The sequence below is a fragment of the Carya illinoinensis genome, chromosome 2 (genome assembly GCF_018687715.1).
Source record: "Carya illinoinensis cultivar Pawnee chromosome 2, C.illinoinensisPawnee_v1, whole genome shotgun sequence".
NCBI lineage: Eukaryota > Viridiplantae > Streptophyta > Magnoliopsida > Fagales > Juglandaceae > Carya > Carya illinoinensis.
The window spans coordinates 19768650-19791130 of record NC_056753.1 but is presented as its reverse complement, the minus strand read 5'-3'; the positions used below and the strand labels follow the sequence as shown (position 1 = coordinate 19791130).

The 22481-nt window shown below is 35.9% G+C and overlaps 1 protein-coding gene across 1 annotated transcript; it reads right to left on the bottom strand.

Moving 5' to 3' along the window:
- Nucleotides 1-618: 618 nt before the first annotated feature.
- LOC122300266 (protein PELOTA 1) lies at nt 619-22406 on the bottom strand. Its single transcript, XM_043110780.1, has 16 exons — nt 22158-22406; nt 21898-21980; nt 20937-21015; nt 19540-19614; nt 19399-19455; nt 16955-17000; nt 11289-11364; nt 6990-7065; nt 6838-6870; nt 6600-6668; nt 6341-6447; nt 3563-3635; nt 3347-3385; nt 2304-2398; nt 1133-1239; nt 619-984 (listed from the first exon to the last, which is right to left on the bottom strand). The coding sequence occupies exons 1-16, from the start codon at nt 22206-22208 to the stop codon at nt 911-913; spliced, it is 1140 nt and encodes a 379-aa protein (XP_042966714.1). The 5' UTR covers nt 22209-22406; the 3' UTR covers nt 619-910.
- Nucleotides 22407-22481: the final 75 nt, after the last annotated feature.

The following is a 22481-nucleotide window of genomic DNA, read 5'->3' as shown; positions in this document are numbered from 1 at the left end:
AGAAAGATAACAAGATGGTTGGACTTGGTCGACAATCAATGCCTCGTTTAGTTATGTAATTTAGATGAGATGAAATATTTAATTAAAAATTAAATAAAATATTATTATAATATAATTTTTTAATATTAATTTTATTTTAAAATTTAAAAAAATTAAATTATTTATTACATTTTATGTAAAAATTTATAAAAATTATAATGATTATATAAATTAAAATAAAATAATTTAAATTTAAGCATCCAAACCAAAATGGTTGGACACCATATTGATGCGTGAGCCAAACAGGTAGATTGTAGAGTTTTGATGTCACTCAAATGAAGACAGATTTTGTACAATGGTTTATCACTTAAAGGTTATAATATCATCCTCTCTCCCATGATGATCACTTTTGGCCACTCTAATAACTCCAGCCGACATTTTTAATTTTTTTTTAATTATTCTTTTGGAAGATAAGTCACATTTGTTCAGTAGAGTTTTTAGAATATTTTCCAACTTTTGGGAAACAAATTTTGATTTATTTATTTATTTATTGAATTTTGTGAATGTGTTTGGAAAACAAGAAATTGTTTGAATCAAAATTATTGAGATACGTTTTTATTAGTGTTTATGAGAGTGGACTTGAAAAGTTCAAATAAAATTTTTGTGAAAAGCAAAATCAAGTGAGCACTGCCTATTATATGATACAAGTCCCTACATTATTCTGCTAGTGAACCCCTCTATCCACCCCACAAGAACCACCACCCTCGAAGCTCCAGTCACCGGTGGCAACCTTTATTACATAATAATCACAATAATAATAATGATGCTGAAACTAATTTTCTTGATAAGTTAATAACAATGACAATAATAACAATAATAATACGTTGGTGCCATTTGAGAAGAGAATACACCATCACTCTCCATTTCACAATCACATCTCTAGGTCTTCAAGGTCGGGCAGTGGGAAGCGAAGGATTGCAGCAATGCCAGTTATATTCGCCAGTTCTGTAATGAACGATAATCAAAGGAAACTGTCAAATAAAAGAGAGAAGGAAACCTAGACAACATCTTTCTCTTAACATTCTAGTCTATCATAGTTTTTCAATTATGTATGTTTTGCAAGCTCATATAGCATAATATAAACAATACTCACGTTCTCCCGAGACATGCAAAGATGAAAATATGTGAACAGTGCCCCCTGAATCCTTTACCGAGTTGACCAGATTGACATACTTTCGCCTAGCTGCAGTATTAGTATTCCTGCACACACAGATCTTCGTTACTGAAATTGTTGTTCTCTTTTGGCCATGTACTATTGGTACTTATCCGAGTAGCAAACTTTTCTAATGGCATAATATGGCATTCCAGAGTCCCATGGCAAAAAAATAATGACAACGGCATGGCAAAATGGAGTTATGCAGCCAGTGAAGATGATAATAACTCTTGACCATATTAGAGAAGAGAAGGGGGGAGGGACTCTGTATCAATCTAGAAATTGTAACTGCAACATGGCATGTCTACTGAGTAAAAACTTAAGTTCACATGATTATATTACAAAATCACTAGCTGCAACTTGCCATGCTTTATATATTTTGCAAAATGAAATAACATCCTATTTATCCTCTCTAGCCCTCTTCAAAAGGTTCAGAATCTGCTGATTCTTTAAAAAAAAAAAAAGAAAAGAAAGAAAAAAGAAAAATCACTGGGCTTTGTTGCATCAAAGGTTATAGAAATTGTTTTTTGAGCAATGCAACTCTAGATCCTAAGATTTGCCATCTTCAGTCACAAAAGGGGCTGATAACCTATTTTAAATGACTCCCCCATGTCAACCAATTAAATGGAAAGCCACTTAAAATATACCACATGGTCCACATCAGCCATTTACAAAAGATGTTGACAAAACCAGGATGATGAACACCAATTTTAAATTTTAGAAGACATCTTTATTTCCTAATGACAATAAGTCAATTATAATATCAACTTCTAAACTCCATAAATGAGGTCAGTTATAACGGATCAGAGGATTAAACAATCAGCTAAAATACCAACTACAGGAAAGGAAGTCTTATAGCTTCTGTGCATTTCAGCAAGGAAAAAGACAGTGGTCTGTGCTCTTTTATTTATAAAAATACACGCATATAAACTTTCAAACCATCAAATGCACTATACGAATCGTAGTGGACCATAACTGGGTAAGTTCAGCAAACATGGGTGAAACATCCAAGTGAAAAGGTTTTTTTATCAATCAAATAGTAGTATACTAGGGATTTGGAATGAGCCAGCACTGAAGTCCAAAATATTGGAATCACCCTCATAATGCTAACCTGAAAAGCTCGTCTGTGAGGAGAAGTGTTTGAATAGCCAATCGTTCATGGGCGACCTCAACATGCTTTGGTCCATAGCATGCGCGTGAAGGATCCTGCACATAAGAAAATGATTTGATTAAAAAAAAAAAAAAAAAAAACTGTGATGCGTTTTGATGCTTTGAGATAAACTTCACCATAATTTTGTTCATGCGATTGGCAAGAACCTTGGATGTGATCTTATACACCCCCTTCATTAGCCTGATGGGGTGAGAATTCTTCACATCTGAGGCCCCGACCCTCTTCGGGATTAGAGCAATAAAGGTTGCGTTAAGGCTTTTCTCATGCTTCTTGAAAGAATAAAGTGAATGAAAAGCCTTCATGACATCCTCTCTAACAAAGTCCCAACAAGCCTGAAAGAAAGGCATGGAGAAGCCATCCGGTCCAGGAGCTTTGTCTTTAGTCATCCCTCTTGTCACATGATGAACCTCATCCTATTCAAACTGTCTTTCCAACCAATTTGCACTCGAAAGTGCATTTGGAGAAGGTGCCTTCCAAAGTTTATTTCCTTGGTTGGATGGCTTCCCATGGGAAAATTGTCTGAATTGGCTCATTGTTATGGTTTGGTGCTATATGTGCAAAATATGTGGTGACTCTGTGAACCATTTACTACTTCATTGTGAGGTGGCAAGGGTTTTATGCGATGAGATTTCTAATAGGATTGGGTGATGCCTAGGAGGGTGGTAGATTGCCTTCTTGGTTAGGGCAACCCCAAAATTGTTGCCATGTGGAAAATGAATCCTCCAAGTCTCATGTGGTGCATTTGGCTCAAAAGTAATGATCGAGGTTTTGAAGACCAGGAACACTCTTTGTATGAACTTAGATGTTTCTATTTTCACACCTTATTTCTTTGGACCTCTGTTATTGTTTTCAATGGGGCTAGTTTTCATGATTTTAAAAAAGAGACCATCGTCTGTAATTTGCGACTAGGCATCTCAGTTATGACAGAGATGAAATACACTATCAAATGTTAAAAACATCACTACTGAAGATAAAAAACTGACGTTTGAAAGCATGTTGAAGAAATCCTTGAGCACTCGAACCTGAAAACAACAGTGAATAAAAATTGTTATTGCCAGGTTAAAGAACCAAGATTGGATAAAGTATGTTGAAACCAACACAAAACTAGAGGTAAAACAATTGCTAGTAAAAGAAACTACAACTTCCTACCAAAGTAAAGCTGACAAACAAAACATTTCAACTACACTGAGTCTACATACCTCTTGTGCTGCTTTAGTATCTTTTATCATACTCATAACATTTGTCGCATCCAAAACCTCTCTCAAACTATGTCTGTATGAAAAAATTTCAAGTCAGGTGATACTTCCACTAGAATAAAAGACAGCCATTAAGTGATAATAAACATAATGCTCGAGAATAAAAGACCGCAATTAGTGATAATAAACATAATGCTTGCAAAAAATTGAATGAGCTTCATATGCTGATTACTAGAGAAGACAAACCATATGAAGTACTTGCTATGTAACAATATTGCATGCACAAAAAATGACACAAGGAGGGTTGTCAAAAATTGAAGAATCAATGCAGAAAAGAGGCATTATTTGCCTTTTTTTTATTTATTATTTTATTTTTTTAAGAAAGTGGTCCCCTTAACCAATTTCACAAGAATTTTCATTCCATCATGTTAGAGAATGCTATGCTATATTAAACGCTTCTAGAAGATATTATTGTAACTTCTAGAAGATAGTCTTGATGAGGGCTGTACAGTCAAATCAGCTCCTTCTCTTGTACACTTCTATTTCCCTTTATAACTACTATGGTATCAGAGCATGGGATTTGGATTTTTCTTTGGTTATGGTTGATTCTTCAAAATGTTTTTACTTTCGTTTACTTTCCCCCTTTTTCCTTCTTTCTTCTCCCTACTTTCTTCATCATGCTTTTAGGTTGTTGTGACCCTGGGTTGTTCAACTTCAGCATTTTGTATGCTGGTTGGTTCTTCATATTTCAACCGCTTCCTCCTCCTTGGGCAGGTCAGGAGCTATATAGCTCATTTAAAGGCATCTTGAGGTAATTCCTTGCCTCTCTCCACTTGTGTGTTCCTGAGTTTTCTATTTTGTGTTTGATAATATGAGTACTAGATATGAGCTTATCTCTTCCATCTCGAGTCCTAACTCTCAATGACATATTTTAAGTTCATGGAAAAAATTATATTTGTTGAGCATGGTCAATAGAGATTTTCTTGTGCAGGAAACGATTATTTGATTGGCTCTTGTTTGACAAGCTGAAATCTATCTTGGCTACCATTGATTCCTCTGGTGATACAAGTAGTTTGGCTACCTTTAATACCTCCACTACTTCAACTATACCAACTTTATGGGATCAAGAGGATAATCTGATTACGTCCCTCATGACTAGCAGTATAGAACCCAACACTAAGAAACAATTTTCCTGTTATCAGGGTCATGGGTGTTTTAGAGGAGAGGAATATGTATCAGCCCCTCCTCCCCACTGATATCACCCGTATGAAGTTGTAACACCATGATTTGGATGATGTTCATTCTCTCACAAGCATGAAATCTGACTATGAGCCCTTTTATGCATAGATCTCGTCTAGCTTCAATCTTCCCTCTTTTCATGAGGTTTACTTGTGATTTCAGTGTTATACTCTCCCGAAAATGAAGTCCATTCCGAGTCTGCTCTTATTTCCTCTTGTGATGATGGCAGAACATGAGGGAGTAGTAGTCAAGGTGGCAATATACCTCGTAGAAGACATGATTCAAGGGGAGGCGAACCCTACGGTAGCCAAGAATCTAAGAAATCTAGAGGCATTACCAGATTGACATTCATATGCACACAAATCAATAATTAATGAGAGACGAAGAAGCCTTATTTATAGATACTATTATAGAGGATTGATTGGAGGGAAAAATTAATTCCCTCACCATCAAAAGGTTAGATATCTCAATCTCACATGCTGTAAATGTACTGAGTCAATTCTTGGAAGCCCCTAGACTCTCACATTGGGATGCTGCTATTCATATCATTTAATAACAGAAGAGAGCTCCATGTCTAGGAAAAATGGCTTAGAGTGGAAGGCTTCACTGATGCAGATAGGGCAGGATCACCCTTAGATAGAAGATCCGCCACAGGATATTGTACCTTTTGAGGAGGAAATTTGATATCATGGAAGAGTAATGGGCAAGTGTGTTTGCCCGATTGAGTGCAGAAGTTGAGTACTGAGCAATGGCTCATACAGCTAGCAAATTGAATAGGTTACGACACTTTATTCAAATTAGATTACCTGGCACCTTCTCCTATGCTACTATGATGTAACAAGTATATTCAAGTAGACTATAACTTCTTTTTATCTGTAAACAAGATTTTATTGATCATAAGAATAGGAAAGAGCCCAAGTATATGGAACATATACAAGAGCAACGTCTAAGCATGCTAGTTTAGTGAAAGTAGACTGTAACTGTGTATGAGACAAGATACTAAGTGGAGACATGACTGCACCACTTGTGAAATATGAAGACCAACTAGCTGATATCTTTACATAGTCATCATGAAGAAGTAAGTTAAGAGTCTATATGTTCCAAGCGAGACTTTGACATATATGATCCAAGGGAGTGTTAGAGAATGCTATGCTATGTACCCTTCTAGATCATAGTGTAGGTGCAGTTAGGACAACTTTACAATGTGAATTATGTGATAGGACCAGATGTCTTGCAGACTACCGGGTCATTTCTTATACTAGCATAAACTGTGACAACAAAATTCGAGTTGTATAAAGATGCATATTGGGACATAATAAATATGGAACTTCCATCCACAGCTACATCAACATGCCCTACAGATTACTATATTTCAAATTCCAGTTACCTCTGCTACGTTAGAGTTGTAATACTGGCCTTGCCATTGATCAATATAATTTGTTTATTTATCAAAAAAAGAAAAAGAAAAGTTGTGACGGCAGACCATCTCATTACTGCTCTAGGAACTGTGAGCACCAGAAGCAAAGAAAATAATGACCATACTTGTATCCTGATGTTGTATGCACAAGAACTATCCGTGACTTGTTCTCGATAATAGGTCTGAGCTGTCTTCTTTCTGCCTCCAACAATAAGTGACGATGAAACTGGTCCTGAAGCATAAAGGAACATAATACATAAAATATTAGTTGCAGATTAAGTGGGGAATACAATAACAATGGAACTAATTACCGATTTGATAAAACAATATTGATAACAGTAATTAAAAATTAAAGATGGAAGAAGCATAATAATTATGCCAGACCTTTGTGAAGCCTGGACTTGCAATCACCGCACACCGGACAACAGCGAAATCAACATGTTTCAAGAAAGCCTAAAACATAGTTTAACAAAACCCATTAGAAGTGGTGGAACACCCAACGACCTACTCATAAAACTTCTTAAAAGAAAGAAAGGCTCCCCTAAAATTGAAATGGGAAAACATTTTTGATTCTGATGTAGTGTTACAAGCTAGGGTGCCAGAGCTCAAAAATTGAACTAACCTGTAATACATTCTCAAAGAACTTATTCAGAGCCTGCCAAAGATAGAAGTTTTCTCAGCCAGCAAGAAATCATACGTTCTCAGAACTACCTTGTCATTTGAAAACAACGACCTTGAAGAGAAGATATGTTCCCAAAAAATAAATGAACCTACCGATTCGTAACCAGCAATAGCAGGTCCATGTTTCCGAGGAATTGATGTTTCTATCCGTGAACGAGTAACTGTGACACTGTTATATATGTCATAATATAAATTAGTACTACTCTCGAAGATACCATTGAGATGTAAGATTGTAATATTTAACTGACAGAAAGGCAGAAAACACATGATTCGCATATATATATATATATATATAAATATATATATATATATATATATATATATATATATGACAATCTAGATTTACTTATCCACCTTTATATCAACCCCAAGGTAGCTAAATCCATTGTTTAACAGGATTATTTGGTTTCGCTGTTAACCACCAGTCAATTTCAGTGGCCATAGACCACCTAGACTTGGAACTAATAGATGAGAAACAATGATAACCACCTGAGAGAGAGAGAGAGAGAGAGCGAGAGAGAGAGAGAGAGAGAGATTTAAACCCACAACCTAAAGTTAAATGTTCAAAGATCAGTCTTTCACTGGGTCAATTTAAAGATGGTGAATACCTAACTGCATTGGCAATAAATATATAAACACTTTCGGTTTATGATGATCAGAGTCAAAAACCTACTGACTCATAACCAGCAATGGGAACAAATTTATGAACCCTGCCCACCAAAAAAAAATATTATAAAAAGATTTAACAACAAATACAGAAAAGGAGAAATAAAAATTTTGAACTATTATCCACATATATCAAAGACAATTTTCTTCTAGATGAATCCTGGTTGCCAGCATAAAACTACATCTGAAACTTACTACTACTCTTTTTGGGAAACAAAATTGCCTAGTGCTATGTATACCCAAGGTTTCGAACCTATGACCACAATATCTGCACCATTCTTATGGGGGCAGGAGGCACTGCTCGAGATAGACACCATTGGCTTACTGCTGGAACTAAATTACTAATGACCCTAAATACCCAAAGGACACTCTAATGTCTGAAACAGAAGATTATACATATTAAGAAATTTCATTTTATTATAATGGCTAAAAATAGTCTTTCTGGCCCATTAGTTTCCACCAATTCCAACAAATTAATGGTAATATCTCCTTCCAATGGTAATCATTGACTAGTCCTTTTGGAGTATAAGCCCAGATGTGGCTTGAGCCTATACAACGCCCTAATGGAAGGCCCAAACCACATGACCTATATTCCAAAAAGACTAGTCAATGATACAATTGGAATTATTTAGGTTAATGCAGTTAGAATTATTTAGTTATGTTCTGATTATATTTATTGCTTTTATTAATTACTTATTTATTTATCTTCAGATGCTTATAATTATCTATTTGTTAAATAAGATAATGAACTAGATTAATTAGTTTTTTAGGGTGGTTTCCTTTTATCTTGTATTCTCTGTTATTATCGGATAGGTTTAAAAATTTTTGAAAAGATTCTAAGATCAAAACCAAATCAGATCTAGCTAATCCCCTGAAAGCTCTAGCTAATCTCCTGAAAACTCTTAGCTAATCTCCTGAAAACTGACGTAACCCTTTCCCTCACCTTTATAAAATCTCACCAGACCCTCAGAATAATGTTTCAGAAATTTTAGTTGACAAAGAGGGAAAAGAAAAGGATAGCACTCGTGCAGCCCCTTCTTTTCTTTTACCCAGCCACCTCATCAGAGCACCTTGAGATCTGCACAGACACTGCCAGTCAACCACTTCGTTGAACACCCCACTATCTGGTAAGCCACTGCAGTCTGCCACCTTTTTCTCTCTCTCTTGTCACACATTACCTTTCCTTAGCAAGCCTTAGATCCCATCGCTGGCCTGCTTTCTCCAGCAAATGATTTTTTGCTTTGTTCATATCCTCTTATTTCTTTTACTTTACTGAAAAGCACATGCAAGTTTTGGTTATTACACAAATGCCCTTCAACCCACTGCACCTAACCTTTCTTTAAACTGCCTCATAAAGGAACTTTTGGTGAAGTTACCTCTTTACCCTCTAGTAACTAGGCAGACTTTATATTTTAAACCTGATCATATACGTGGGCTATTTTTCCTTGTGGGCTGGGCTTGAGGTTTATTAGACATGTTTCATTAATATGGACTTTTGTTTTAAATTGGGCTTGATTCTAGTATATTTCAGAAACTTGTTTTATTTGATAAGTGAGTTGATTTCTTGTGGGCTTGATTATTTTATTGGGCTGGTTGTATTTACAGAAACTGTTCTAGTAACCTTAAATGTTTTCTGTAATTGGGGCTGGGCTGAAACTTAAATCAGACCAAAGTTTCACTTAAATAAATATATTAGTCTTAGACTCATTCTTTTATACAATATATTGAAGGGCTTTTAAGCATACTTTAAAGAATTCTTTTATATTGTTTCAGTTTGTTATCTTAGCTAATATTTCAATTGACCTTTAACTAAGTTTTATAAAATTATTAAGATTATCATATGAGCTTTGGAATAATATTATTTTAGGTAATCTTTTTATATTTGAATATTCATTATATTATCTCTATGGTAAGATTTTAAATAATTAGATTGCTACAAAACGTTTTCTAGAAAGATTAGTAACGTCTAGTGCCTCGTATAGGTCACGAGCTACGACGTGAGTTTTCGGAAGCATCGCTAAGAGGTAAATAATATGATCATATAAATGTATGTGTAATGTAAATATTATAATTGGGTATGGTAATATGATATGGTTTTGATGGTTATCTACGTTGAGCTAAGAGCCAAGTCAAGGTTAGATCGCTTTCATGAACTTCTATGAATTATGATGATTTACATGAAAGTAAGCCTATATATGTGTTATGCTTTTATGGATTGTTGATTGATGGATTGAATGTTACTAAAATCACATGGAAGCCATGATATGATCATATAATAATTTAAGATAGGTATTCTATGAATTAAAATAGCCAGATCATGCATGCTTCATTCATGTAGTGCTTAGACCATGTATGCCATGTATTGTTCATGCAATAACCTAAGTCAAGCATGCCATGTAATAAATAGCCAGATCATGTATGCCATATTCATGTAGTTTTGAGATCATGCATGCCATGAAATGTCATAAAATGATTAAATCATGTTAGGCCATGTCATGCTATGCTATACCATGTACAAGAATATATCATGTTATGCCATGCCATGTACAAGAATATGCCATGCTAGAAAAGTTTATGAAGTCCAAGAAAATTATCATGCATTAAGAAAGATAAACATTTTAGGGTAGCACGGACCCAAGCGTGTTTACCATAGTCATGCTAAGACGGTACCACGGACTCAAGCGTGGTTACCACAAGTTAAGTGAAACACGGACTCAAGCGTGTTTCAATCCATGTCATGCAAGTTAAGTGAACATGGACCCAAGCATGTTTCACTTCATGTCAAGCAAGATAAGTGAAACACAGACCCAAGCGTGTTTCACTCCACGTCAAGCAAGATAAGTGAAACACGGACTCAAGCGTGTTTCACTCCACGTCAAGCAAGATAAGTGAAACACGGACTCAAGCATGTTTCACTTCATGTTATGCAAGTTAAGTGAAGCATGGTTCACCATGAAATAAGTACAATTCAAGATAAACAAGTTACTCATGCATTCACGCTTCATGTTGCCATGATTATGAATGTTTCCGTTCATGTAATCCATGAATGTTATATGAAAGTTATGATAAGGCTTTAAAAAAATCAATTTTATGCTAAGCTAGATAGTATTTTACGGTATGATGTATTATTACTGAGTATTCGACTCATTTTTGTTGTTTGTCTTTTTGTTTTCTTCTATGTTGATTGCCACAGATGGTGATTATGATGATGCAGAGCTGGATGGCCAGGAGTAGATTTAGTATAAGGACTTAGAGATGAATAAGTGTCTTTTACACAAGGATTAAGTTTCTTTTATGTCATTTCAATAACTAGTCTTGTTTAAGACTAGCTCATGTTTTGCTTTATTCATTTTTAAGTTTCAAGACTATTTATATCCTTTCAATTAAGTTTCTTTCAATAAATGAGGTCTTTTAGAGTAATGAGTCTCTTTACCGGGCATTTTATCATGTTTGTTAGTAACGTCTCTATCCTATGGGAATGGGGTGTTACACCTATATTCCAGAAAGACTAGTCAATGATACAATTGGAGTCCTATTGGAGCTTTATAAAGAGCAAGAACTTCTCCTTGCCAAGTAATGTGGGATTCCATTCACCACCTATTCTTATCCTTATCATATGAGGTATCACAATCTCCCTTGGGGCATTACACTTGGAATAAAAAAGTGCCTCCTTGACAAAATAGAAACTTAAATGGATTAAAAATGCCACAATGAATTCATGCATACCTTTTACCAACAAGGAAGACATGCGCTAATCCTTCTTGCATTAAAACTACAGCTAAATCAGCACTTGCAGCAGGATCTGAAAAGCATAGAGAAAAACCATTATATCAATAAAGATTCTATATCCAATGGTATCCATCTAAGGGGGACCAAGGACTAGTTTTTTTTTTGATAAATAAAAAAATTTTATTGATCAATGGCAAAGCCAGTATTACAACTCTAACGCCCTAACTAGGTAGGCACATTAGAGACAAGAAAATCACGCATGGCCATGCCATCAAAATCCACAGCAATAGCCCAGTTATAAAGTGTTCTGAAAAATAAAAGTTTAAGCTCCTCTACTGATCTTTCTTGGTCCTCAAAGGTCCTCTCATTTCGCTCCCGCCATACACACCACATGATGTATAGAGGGATCATCTTCCAGATAGCTTTAATTGGTTTTCTACCCCTTATATTTGACCAGCTAGCCAATGCCGCCTCCACAGTTTTAGGCATAACCCAAGCCATATCCAGTCGTGAGAATACCTCATTCCAAAGGACCCTTACCGTATCACAGTGTAGAAGGAGATAGTCGACTGGCTCTCCCCCTCTTTTGCACATGCAACACCAGTCCGCGATAATGATCATTCTTTTCCTCAGATTCTCTGTAGTATCTTTCCCAAGGATGCAGTCCACACAAAGAATGATACTTTAGGAGGAGCCTTATTTCTCCAAATTTTTCTCAAGCGACAAGGAGAGGTGGGCTCCTGGGTGAGGGTCTTATAGAAAGAGCGAACAGAAAAAATACATTTGTCTGTTAGAGACCACCTCAACACATCCTCTTGCTGGCTATTGGGTCTTATGGAGTATATGAGGCTGTAGAAGTCCTCAAATATACTTAGTTCCCAGTCTTGTGCAGCCCTACTAAAATTAATGTTCCAAAGAATCTGACCCCCCTCTAACTCCATGATTTCTGCCACTGAAGCCTCCTTATCTCTAGCCAATTGGAACAGAGGAGGGTACAAGTCTTTCAAGGCCCTACTAGCACACCATACATCTCTCCAGAATTTGATTCTTGAACCCGTGCCCACACGAAGCTTTACATGTCGATTAAAGACCCCCCATCCTCTTCTTATATGTTTCCATAACCCCACACCATAAGCTCCCCTTACTTCTCTAGTGCACCACTCCCCCCATAGACCTCCATACTTCTTCGCAACCACCAGTTTCCATAGAGAATCATGTTCGTTGGCAAATCTCCAAAGCCATTTGCCTAATAGCGCTCGGTTGAACATCCTTAGGTTTCGAACCCCTAAGCCTCCCCTTGATATAGGACGACACACCTGCTCCCACTTAACCAAGTGGAATTTGAACTCCTCCCCCAAGGCCCCCCATAAGAAATCTCGTTAGAGCTTCTCAATACGAACCGCCACACTTGCTAGTATTGGAAAAAGAGACAAAAAGTAGGTAGGTAAGTTAGAGAGTGTACTCTTTATCAATGTAGTCCTTCCACCTTTTGACAAGTACAACCTCTTCCATCCCGCCAATCTTCGCTCTATTTTTTTGATAACTGAATCCCACATCGCAGACGCCCTCGAGGCACTCCCTAAAGGAAGTCCCAAATAAGTCATAGGGATAGAAGATATCTTACACCCCATCGTTCTCGCTAGGTGGCGAATATTTAACACTTGCATCTGATTTTGCTCGGCTTCACATAGTATAAGTGTATCATCTGCAAACAGGAGGTGAGAAATGATAATAGTTTCCTTGTCCGTGTTGCCAATCGGAAACCCTTTTAAGAGTCCGTTTTCAACCATAACCGAGATCATCCTACTTAGAGCCTCCATAACTATCACGAACAGAAAAGGTGACAAAGGATCCCCTTGTCGTAATCCACGAGAACTCTGGAAGAAGCCTACTGGAACTCCATTTAGCAACACAGAATACTTTACTGTAGATATACACCAGTGTATCCACGCCCTCCACTGTTCCCCAAAACCACATCTCCCTAGCAAATGTAGAAGAAAATCCCAATTAACATGATCATAGGCCTTTTCCATGTCTAACTTGCACATGATCCCTGACTTTCCGTCTTTCAACTTGCTATCAAGGCATTCATTGGCAATTAGTACCGCATCCAAGATCTGTCTGCCCTTCACGAAGGCATTTTGGGGTTTAGTAATAAGCTGTCCCATAACCTCACTCATTCTATTTGCAAGTACTTTCGAGATTATCTTATACAACCCATTCACTAGACTAATAGGCCGGAACTCCTTCAATTGCTAATAAATAAAATAGTATGCTTAAATTAATCAACATAAATGAAAACTGAAAATAGTCCATCCTTAAAGCACCAATCCAGAAAAAGCATTGTATGGGCCATAGGTAAGTACCCTAAACAGTAAACACCAACTTTCCCAGTTAGACCACTTTTAGTTTGCTATTGCAAATGGATGTTTATGCTATATAACATAAACAAAGTTTTTTGAATCCCTTATGCAACAGTTATAGTATTTACATCAAGTGTTTATGAGGAAGCCCAATTTAAAGAAGCTATATAATAAATGAAGATTTAAAACTCAGGATATACCATCTTATCCACCAACTACATTTTTCACAACCCCCAATTAGGTGTTTTCTTTTGTATGCATTATGTGTACTTGGACAATGCCTATTTTCTTTTAATACTAAAGAATACTTTATGTATAAAAAAACCAAGAGATACGCTAGTCACATCCATGCAATGCTCCAAAACGACTATCCAAAGTTACAACTGGAGCTCCATGGATTTGCTTATAAGGCCCAATTCAATCATTGCTTATAAGGCCCAATTCAACCAGCTGAATATCCAATGCGGGATTTAACACCCATGCAAACCTTTATAATTCGTCTACTCAATGTGGGACTTAAGAATCCATGATAATTCACAATCTCCCTTGTTCAAACCTCTGATATCCTCATCATAACTTATAACTCATATTGCATAAAAAACTAGTCAACATTACTAGGCTCTCACACCATTTGTTACAACAAAGAGAATCGCTAGCCACATATGCAATACTCCAAAAGTACTAGTCAATGTTACAATTGAAGCTCCCAAAAATTGCTGGTAAACCCCAATTCCCCCTAGTAATTTTCCAAAGTGGGACCAAGCATTCACATAGCACTTTTTCTATCCATGGGTGCTAGGTACGACATTGAATAGATCAAATAATCCACCCACCCAATGAAGGACTTGACATGTCCATCATGATTTGGATTATCAAATTTCAACCTTCAATAAGGGATAAGATATGTTCAAGTGTGGATTGATCTAGGAAGCTCTATGGAGGCATAGGATTTGAAAAGGACTGAAATTTTGGAAAAGAAATTATGATGAACCGCATAAGACAAGAAAAGGAAAAGAATAGGAACATAAACTAGGGAATCACACCTACAGTTTCCCCTAGCAATCACCCAATTTCAAAGATCATCAACAGCATATGACACTCTGACCTGCCATTTTAAATGTTTATCTAACCTTCTGAGATCAATTAGTAGGTCTAGGACTATGATTCTTATATCAAACTAGAACAATATCAAACATAAGCTGAAGACTTGACAGCCAAACAAAGAACCGAAGAAATATGACTTGAGAGGAGCCTACAGCCAATGCATAGCTTTGAGTCTTGAAAACCTCTTTTTATACAAGAAATTGTAGAAAACTTAACTAGCACATATGAGCCTAAATAAAAGATATAATGCTGTGAAATATGCAAGTCATAACAAGAGAGGAAGAAGACATTCACCAAAAAAATCCAGAGTTTTGATCTAACTTTAATTTAAATTAGAGACCAGATAAACCCAGAATTCCAATCCAACTTTGATGTCAGCCACTTAGGACCTTCCACACTCAAATCTTATAACCATCAAGTCTTACTTAAAGTTTTGTTTGTTTTCTTAAGTTAGTACACAGATTGCTTTATTGTTCAAAGTCCCAAGAGCAACGGATATGTTGGTATTGAACCAATGATACTTTTTTATTGTCCATATTACATGGGCTATTATAGTGGCACACCAGTAGTATTTAAAATATCTCTTTCCTCTTATATGTTGGTTTTAGTTCCAAGTTTGATTCTACAATTGCAACTTGCCAAACTTTTTATTTTCTATATTGAATCCAATCCCCTTGGAATCAAGAGTTAAACTATCACTGCTGTATAATTCTATAAAGCTTATCACTGAAAAGTTTAAGAACTTCTACCTGTAACTATGCTTTCTAAAAAGGCCAAGAGAATCACACTCACCTGCATGTTACTCTCTCTCTCTCTCTCTCTCTCTCTCTCTCTCTCTCTCTCCCTCTCAATAATTATTAAAGAAAACCAGGAGGCAATCCTCCATCTAACTACCATTAAGCCTAAGGCCATGTTTGGGAAGTGAGAAGAGTTGAGAACATCTCATCCCATCTCAAAACTTCTTATAATTTTCTTCCCAAACATCACTCAAACACGAAACACTTTCCAATATCAAATCTTCAACTTTTTCATCCAATCTTTCCCAAACTTCCAAACAAAACACAAAAAAAATACAACTTTTTCAAACTTAAAAAAAAAAAAAAAAAAAAAAAAAATTCAAACAATTTTTTTACTTTATAATATTTTTATTCAACTTTTTCTCTCTCATTTCCCAAAACCCAACAAAACATTTTAACTCAAACCATTTCATTACCATTCTCAAACCATTTTACTGCTATTCACAAATTTTTTATCTCATTTTATTACCCAAACATGCCCTAAGTACTCACACCCAAGCTGAAAATACTAGTCGCTTTTTGTAGAGCCTAAAACATTATTCACAAATCCCAGCATTATAGCAACCATCAATTTAATCTTTTTAATCAAACTCCAGTTATAAACTCTATAACCATTTCTTCCACATTTAAGACGTCTAAATCATGACTTTTCCTAAACCATATCACACCATATGGCGAATTGCAGGCAGCCTTAGATCCTTCAGTCTGTCCTGTATCACTCAGCTACACTATTCATCATCGGTTCATCACAAAAAGGCTAAACATGCTGCAGAATAATGTAACTCCAGCCAAGGAAATAAGCTTTAAGGCTCTAAGCAATACAAGATTCTGATTATCTCCATTTTGGTATCCAAGCATGTTTCTCAAGACTGAAAATAAAAATCTACTCTGCAGCCAAAAAAGCAAGATACGGATAAGATGCATTCCTTTAAACCAAGAACCAAGGATAGCTTTCAGTTAAACATGAATATACCTACAAGTTTTGAGAGTTCTTAATAATAAAAGGAAAATTCATATATTGTTATGACAATCTATGTATGCTTATATCCTATAAAATGCTAACTGTTTTAAATAAAATAAGACCTCTATTCTGTTTTAGGATCAAAGGTGGGGGGAATCTGATCCAATATTCAGTATCTTTGCATTTGGCCACTAACTAAAGAAAAAAAACCAGAGTCACTTCTTGAAGAGTTTCAGGATGAAAGTCTATATACCATTTACAATCTTGAACAGCTATTAAACTTGACTAATTTCAGTTTTCAGTGCGTATACCACATCCTAGAAAAAAAGAACAGAACTTAACAAGATATTTCAACTTCTGGCGAGCAAATAATAACTTTGCATGCCCTCAGTACAGAAATATTTTCAATCTTAAAACTAAGAGATTAACATAACATACCAGAGGCCTGCTGAAGTACATCCAACGCCAATGAGTCCCAAACATCCTAAAGTGCATGATAGACAACATGAAAGAATAAGAAGCATCCAGAAATTCATTATAAGAAATAAATAGGAACAGAAAGCAGATATGGGGAAGGAAAAAAAAAAGCTCCAACTGGGAAGAGTATATAAAAGGTAATGTGTTTCAAAAGGAAACTAAAAAACCAACAGAAAGTTGAGAACAATGCACAAAAGACATCAACTTTCAAAAGGGAGCAGTATATATAATCGTTGGGCCGATAACAAGTGATGAAATAAATAATATATATTTTTTATTAGCACCAGGTGTCCAGGAACAACGTTTTGACTAATCCCGGGAGTGCACAGGCCCTCGGTAAGGAGTTTCCCCCAAGTGCACCTCTGGTAATTCAAAGAGACAATCTCCCAATCCGATGGCCCCTAGAGATTGTTTGCACCTAAGGGGATTTGAACCTTAGATCTGGGGGGAGTATTCCCCCAAGTCCAAGGCCTTTAAGAATTGAGCCCACCCCTAGGGGTTAAGTGATGAAATAAATATAGCAACTGCAAAAAATTTACTTTATGGATTCGGATCTCCTAGAGCTTTCAACCGAATTCTATGGCCTTAGAGTGGGAGAGAGATAGACACCTGAAGCTAAAACATTTATTAAGCATTTAATGCTGCTAGAGAAATCAATAGGGCAACTATAAATGCTGAGAGATCCACTTCATGTGTCTATCTGTCTCCCACTCAAGGCGATTAAGAACTTTAGAGGATCCAAATCCTTATTTTATAAAGCAATAAGAAAAAATCTTGATAGAATAATATCATGGATGCCTATTAGCAAACTGCATGATATAAGGGGAAGTAGCTACCATCCATCAACCATAGCAATCACTCTAATATCTTCTCAATGGAGGTTGATAGGCTACCACTATCGAATGGCACAAACTAATCTTTGGCCATCATGAAGCTCGCCAGAAAGGCATAGAAAATAAAGGGTGCTACCTGCCCTATGCGGGTGGCTAGCTAGCCTCCCCACACCTGCTTGGGCAGGGTGGCAGAATTTCAGTTCCACCCTACCCTTGCCTTCCCACACTCCAGCCATCCCGGCTTAGTGGGCATGTAGATGCAGATTCCCAAGGCCACCGCCTACTTTCCCACTCGTCTAGACCAATCCATCCAAAATAATCCAAAATCATAAAAAATAATCCTAATTCATACAAAATTAGACCAAAATTCATGCCAAACCAACCAAACTAGAGTGAAGAAACCAAAATTTAATACGAAACGGGGCCCTTGGTCTCCTCACATCCAGACCCATGGCTACTGCCATGGGTACACCACTCGCCCCCCACTTGCATACAAGTAAAAACAAATTAATCCCACCCACACCTGTCCCAGGTGCGGGCAGGTTGCCCACCTGTCCCCTAGCGGGACAAGTGGATGGGGTAGGCGGAGTGGGTCCAGGTGACCCATTGCCCACCCCTAATAGAATCTCATGACATAAGGTGGTTGAAAGTAACTTATTGAGTCTTCATCATAAGGGAAAAAAACTTTTCTGAAATAATAGTAATCTGACATAAATGGAAAGTCCCTTACAAGCAAGAAGGATAATTTCTTATCACCAACTCCGACCGAAAGACACAACTAGTATATTTGATAACATTTGGGCTTAATGGAGCCTCTACCTATGATAATAGATTGCGTATTGGTTGAGGATATGGGTTCAAGTCCCTTTGGCCTTGGGAAGTGAAAATAATTTACCAATCAAGTTCATATAAATATTAATCTAAGCCAATTATTGAATGCCAATACATATAGTCCCAATTGTGGTAATCACTTTAAATATGGAAAACTCTATAAGAACTAGCAATGCTATGTTGTATAAGTTAAATGATAAACAGAAAACAGATAACTAAGTTACAAATTTCATAAGTTCTACAACTTGTATATATAAACATAACATTGTTTCAATTATACAACAGTTCTATACCGTATAAGTTAAAAAATACAGGGAAAACAGATAACTAAGTCAGAAATTCATATGTTCTACTACTCGTATTTATCCACATAATATTCTATCAATCATAAAATGTAAAATTTCAACTATGAATTATGATTTCCTAATGAAAGCCAAACCATGCATAATGTTTTAAGACAAGCCACATGTCAACAGTACATAGGTCATTGGTGTCTCTTACATATGATTCCTTCAATAAGAACCAAGTTACAGTAAAATGAACGATGCTAAAATCAATATCACTTTCATGCAACTACTGAAAAGTTGTGCACCGTCTGTAGCAATAAAATGCAAGTCCTCATTATCAAAACCGAAGAGAAAATTATTATAGATACTACAAATATGATATCCGCATGATCTCAACAGCAAATGGAGCAAGTGAACATTTTACAAACATAAAAGAACTAATAAGAAAACACACCTTTCTTAACACAAAAGGTCGATGAAGCTCAAGTTCTAAAGTATGGAATGCCCCAATCTGCAGTGAAATGATGACAAGCATGACATGGGAGTTAGAATTATACATTAACAAATACAGCAGTCAACTCAAAGATGCGATTACCTTTACGTGCTCATTCTCTAGGATGTTCTTTCCACGTATACGCAAAACAGCCCCTGAAGTGTCATAATCAGCAACCTGAAAAATATAAGAAAAGTCAAGCATTTGATCCACAAAGATCATCACACAATTTATAGATCAACAAAACAATCTATATTTTATACATTACAATCTCAATGTTGAAATAAAAGTACTAAGCATGCAAAGAAGGGAATAAATATATCAAAATATATCATTTAAGTATGAGTTATTATATTCTCAAGCTGGTGTATAGAGCACACCATCCACCACACTTAAATGGTAAGATTTGATTTGTAAGATTCAAACTTTAAAATTTATTTTTCAAATCAAATTATGCCACGTAAGCAGTGTGTGGTGTAGAGGGCTTAAAATAACAGTACCCTCTAAGTATACATATAATGTTGATTCATCCAAGACTGTAACACCCTCTTCCCCATAAGGTTAGGAATGTTAATCTATTACATTCCAAAGCAGCAGGTAACACAGGTTCCATGAACTTTAAGAACTCCATTTACAATCATTTGAATATAATCAGTTTGATTATTAACTAAAAGATGTGATTTCACTTTTGTAGCATTCTAGCTTGCTCTTCTTGCACTCTCTCTACCCCCTCTCTCTATCTCCCTCTCTCTCGACGTATCTGTCCAGCAGTGTAGCCTTTTTTTTTTTTTTTTGTGGGTGGGGGGGGGGGGGGGGCAATGGGCAGAGTGAGTGAGTAACTATGAAGGTTTGTGCAAGTATAATTCAAGTTATTATTTTTCATCATACTCAAGTACATCATTTAAGCTGCTCCAACATTTGTAACTTACTCCTTTCACACAAATTGACATGGTAACTGTAAACATTTATGGAGGGAAAAATACTTCACACTGATTTCATTGATGTACAAACATATATATACACTACATACAATTGACACTTATACCCTCACACACTTATACTAATTACAAACATGTCCTCTCACAGTAACAAATTATTAGTAGGGAAAAGCCTGATGATCTTAGGGCTCGTTTGGGGAGTGAGATGAGATGAGCATTTTGTAAATAATAGTAAGATAATTTGTGAATAGTAATGAGATAGTTTGAGTTGAGCGGTTTTTGGATTTTGGGAAAGGAGAGAGAAAAAGTTGAATAAAAAATATTCTAAAGTTAAAATATTGTTAGAATATAGTTTTTACTTTTATACTATTATTTTTGTTTGGGGATTTGAAAATGTTGAATTGGCTTTTATTTTTTGTTTGAAAGTTTGGGAAAGTTGTAATGGTTAGTTTGAAAATTTTGTATTTGAATTATGTTTGGGAAGGAGAACGGATGAGAAGAGATGAGAATAGAACTTTGGGATGAGATATATTTCCAAACAAGCCCTTAAACTTTTCATACCTCCTCAACTTTTATTTCCAACTTTAACTTCACACGTTCTGCATCTCTTCCACCGCTAGCCGCTTGCCTGAGAACTTTCCTATTATAGAACACACGTTGTCAGAATGAAACATGCTATTAAAAAACACATCATATCAATCAAACTGCAGTTAATTAGCATGTAAAATAACCTGCAAACAATGGCTTCATCTCAAAGCATGAAGCCTATTCAAGCAAGCAATCAACAATCCCATTACTCATTCTCTTTAATCACTTCCTATTAGAAAAGTTTTTCTAAATCGCTTCATAAATGGAAGGTCGTGCCTAGTCTCTATACTTTCTCTTCATCTTTTTATGACTTCTTGCTTCTGTATCCATCCTAGAACTCAAATTTTCATTTTGTAGGCACCACTCTTCTATACTTATCCTTAATAAAGAGCAAAAGAGCACAAGGCATAAGCCACAGTCCAAACGAATTGAAGATTAGAAAGGATAACAAAGACAAACCAACAAACTGCAGTAAAAAATTAAAAAAATAAAATAAAAAAATAAAAAGAAGAAAGAAAGAAAAGAAAAGAAAACGCCAAGTACATATTTTGACTGAGAACTCAATTTTTTCTGGTAGAAAGTTTTGCACCAAAGCTGCATTTACACAACACATATACACTAAGGCACACAGAAATAGCCATGCATGTATATACGAGGGTGCAAGTGTGTGTGTGCCCACGTTTTGCCTATTATACAGATAGTCCGCCGGTCAAATAAATCAAGTTCAATTCAATTCAATTCAAAAGTTCAGACAACATATATTCTCCAAGCCATACAAAGTTCTGGAAAATTGTTGCACCGGAAGTAATTTAAAAAGAAAAAAACAAATCCTAAAGTGTATGCTACAAGTAGATGTTTTGCAATTATAGAAAAATATATTAAAACGATTCAGTAATATAGTTCAACATGAGAGAATTTTAAAATAGAGTAGTACCTCACAGTGACAGCCATAACAGAATCTCCCGTGGCTATTAGATTATAAGCAAACCAGAGATCATCGGAATCCACCGGTACCATCTAAATTCAAAATTGCGCAAAAGTTCATTCCAATATACGTTAGCCCAAGTAAGACAGTTCCCCCAAAAGTCCTCCCGCATAAAAATTATGTCTTATAGAAAGTTAATAAAAAAAAAAAAACTAGAAATTCTAGTCAGAGAAGAAGAAGAAGAAGAAGAAGAAGTAGGAGTAAGGCACCTTTACGCTACCAGGTCCGTCGCGAACAATGTCTTTGCGAACGATCTTCATGTTACTGAAACTCACTCCTCTAATCTAATTTCTTTCAAAGATTATGAACAGAGAATCATGGATATAATATCTGACCAAGAAAAATAAACAGAGAGTAGCATTTTATTTTATTTATTTTTTGATGATACAGAATTTTACACGGAGAGTAGCTTTAAACCTAAAAGGAGAAGGAAAGCATAAAATTTAATTTGCCTTCGTCTCATTTAATACCGTCTTCCTTCATTATTATAATTGTTTTAAAATTTTTATATAAAATAAAATAAAAAATTTAAA

Excerpts from the sequence above, each read along its gene's own strand:
- LOC122300266 (XM_043110780.1), bottom strand. The coding sequence starts at position 22,208 with ATGAAGATCGTTCGCAAAGACATTGTTCGCGACGGACCTGGTAGCGTA. Across the intron at positions 3,636-6,340 it reads CATACAACATCAGGATACAA|ACATAGTTTGAGAGAGGTTT; the intron begins GTATGGTCATTA and ends TTTTTCATACAG. Across the intron at positions 3,386-3,562 it reads ATACTAAAGCAGCACAAGAG|GTTCGAGTGCTCAAGGATTT; the intron begins GTATGTAGACTC and ends TGTTGTTTTCAG.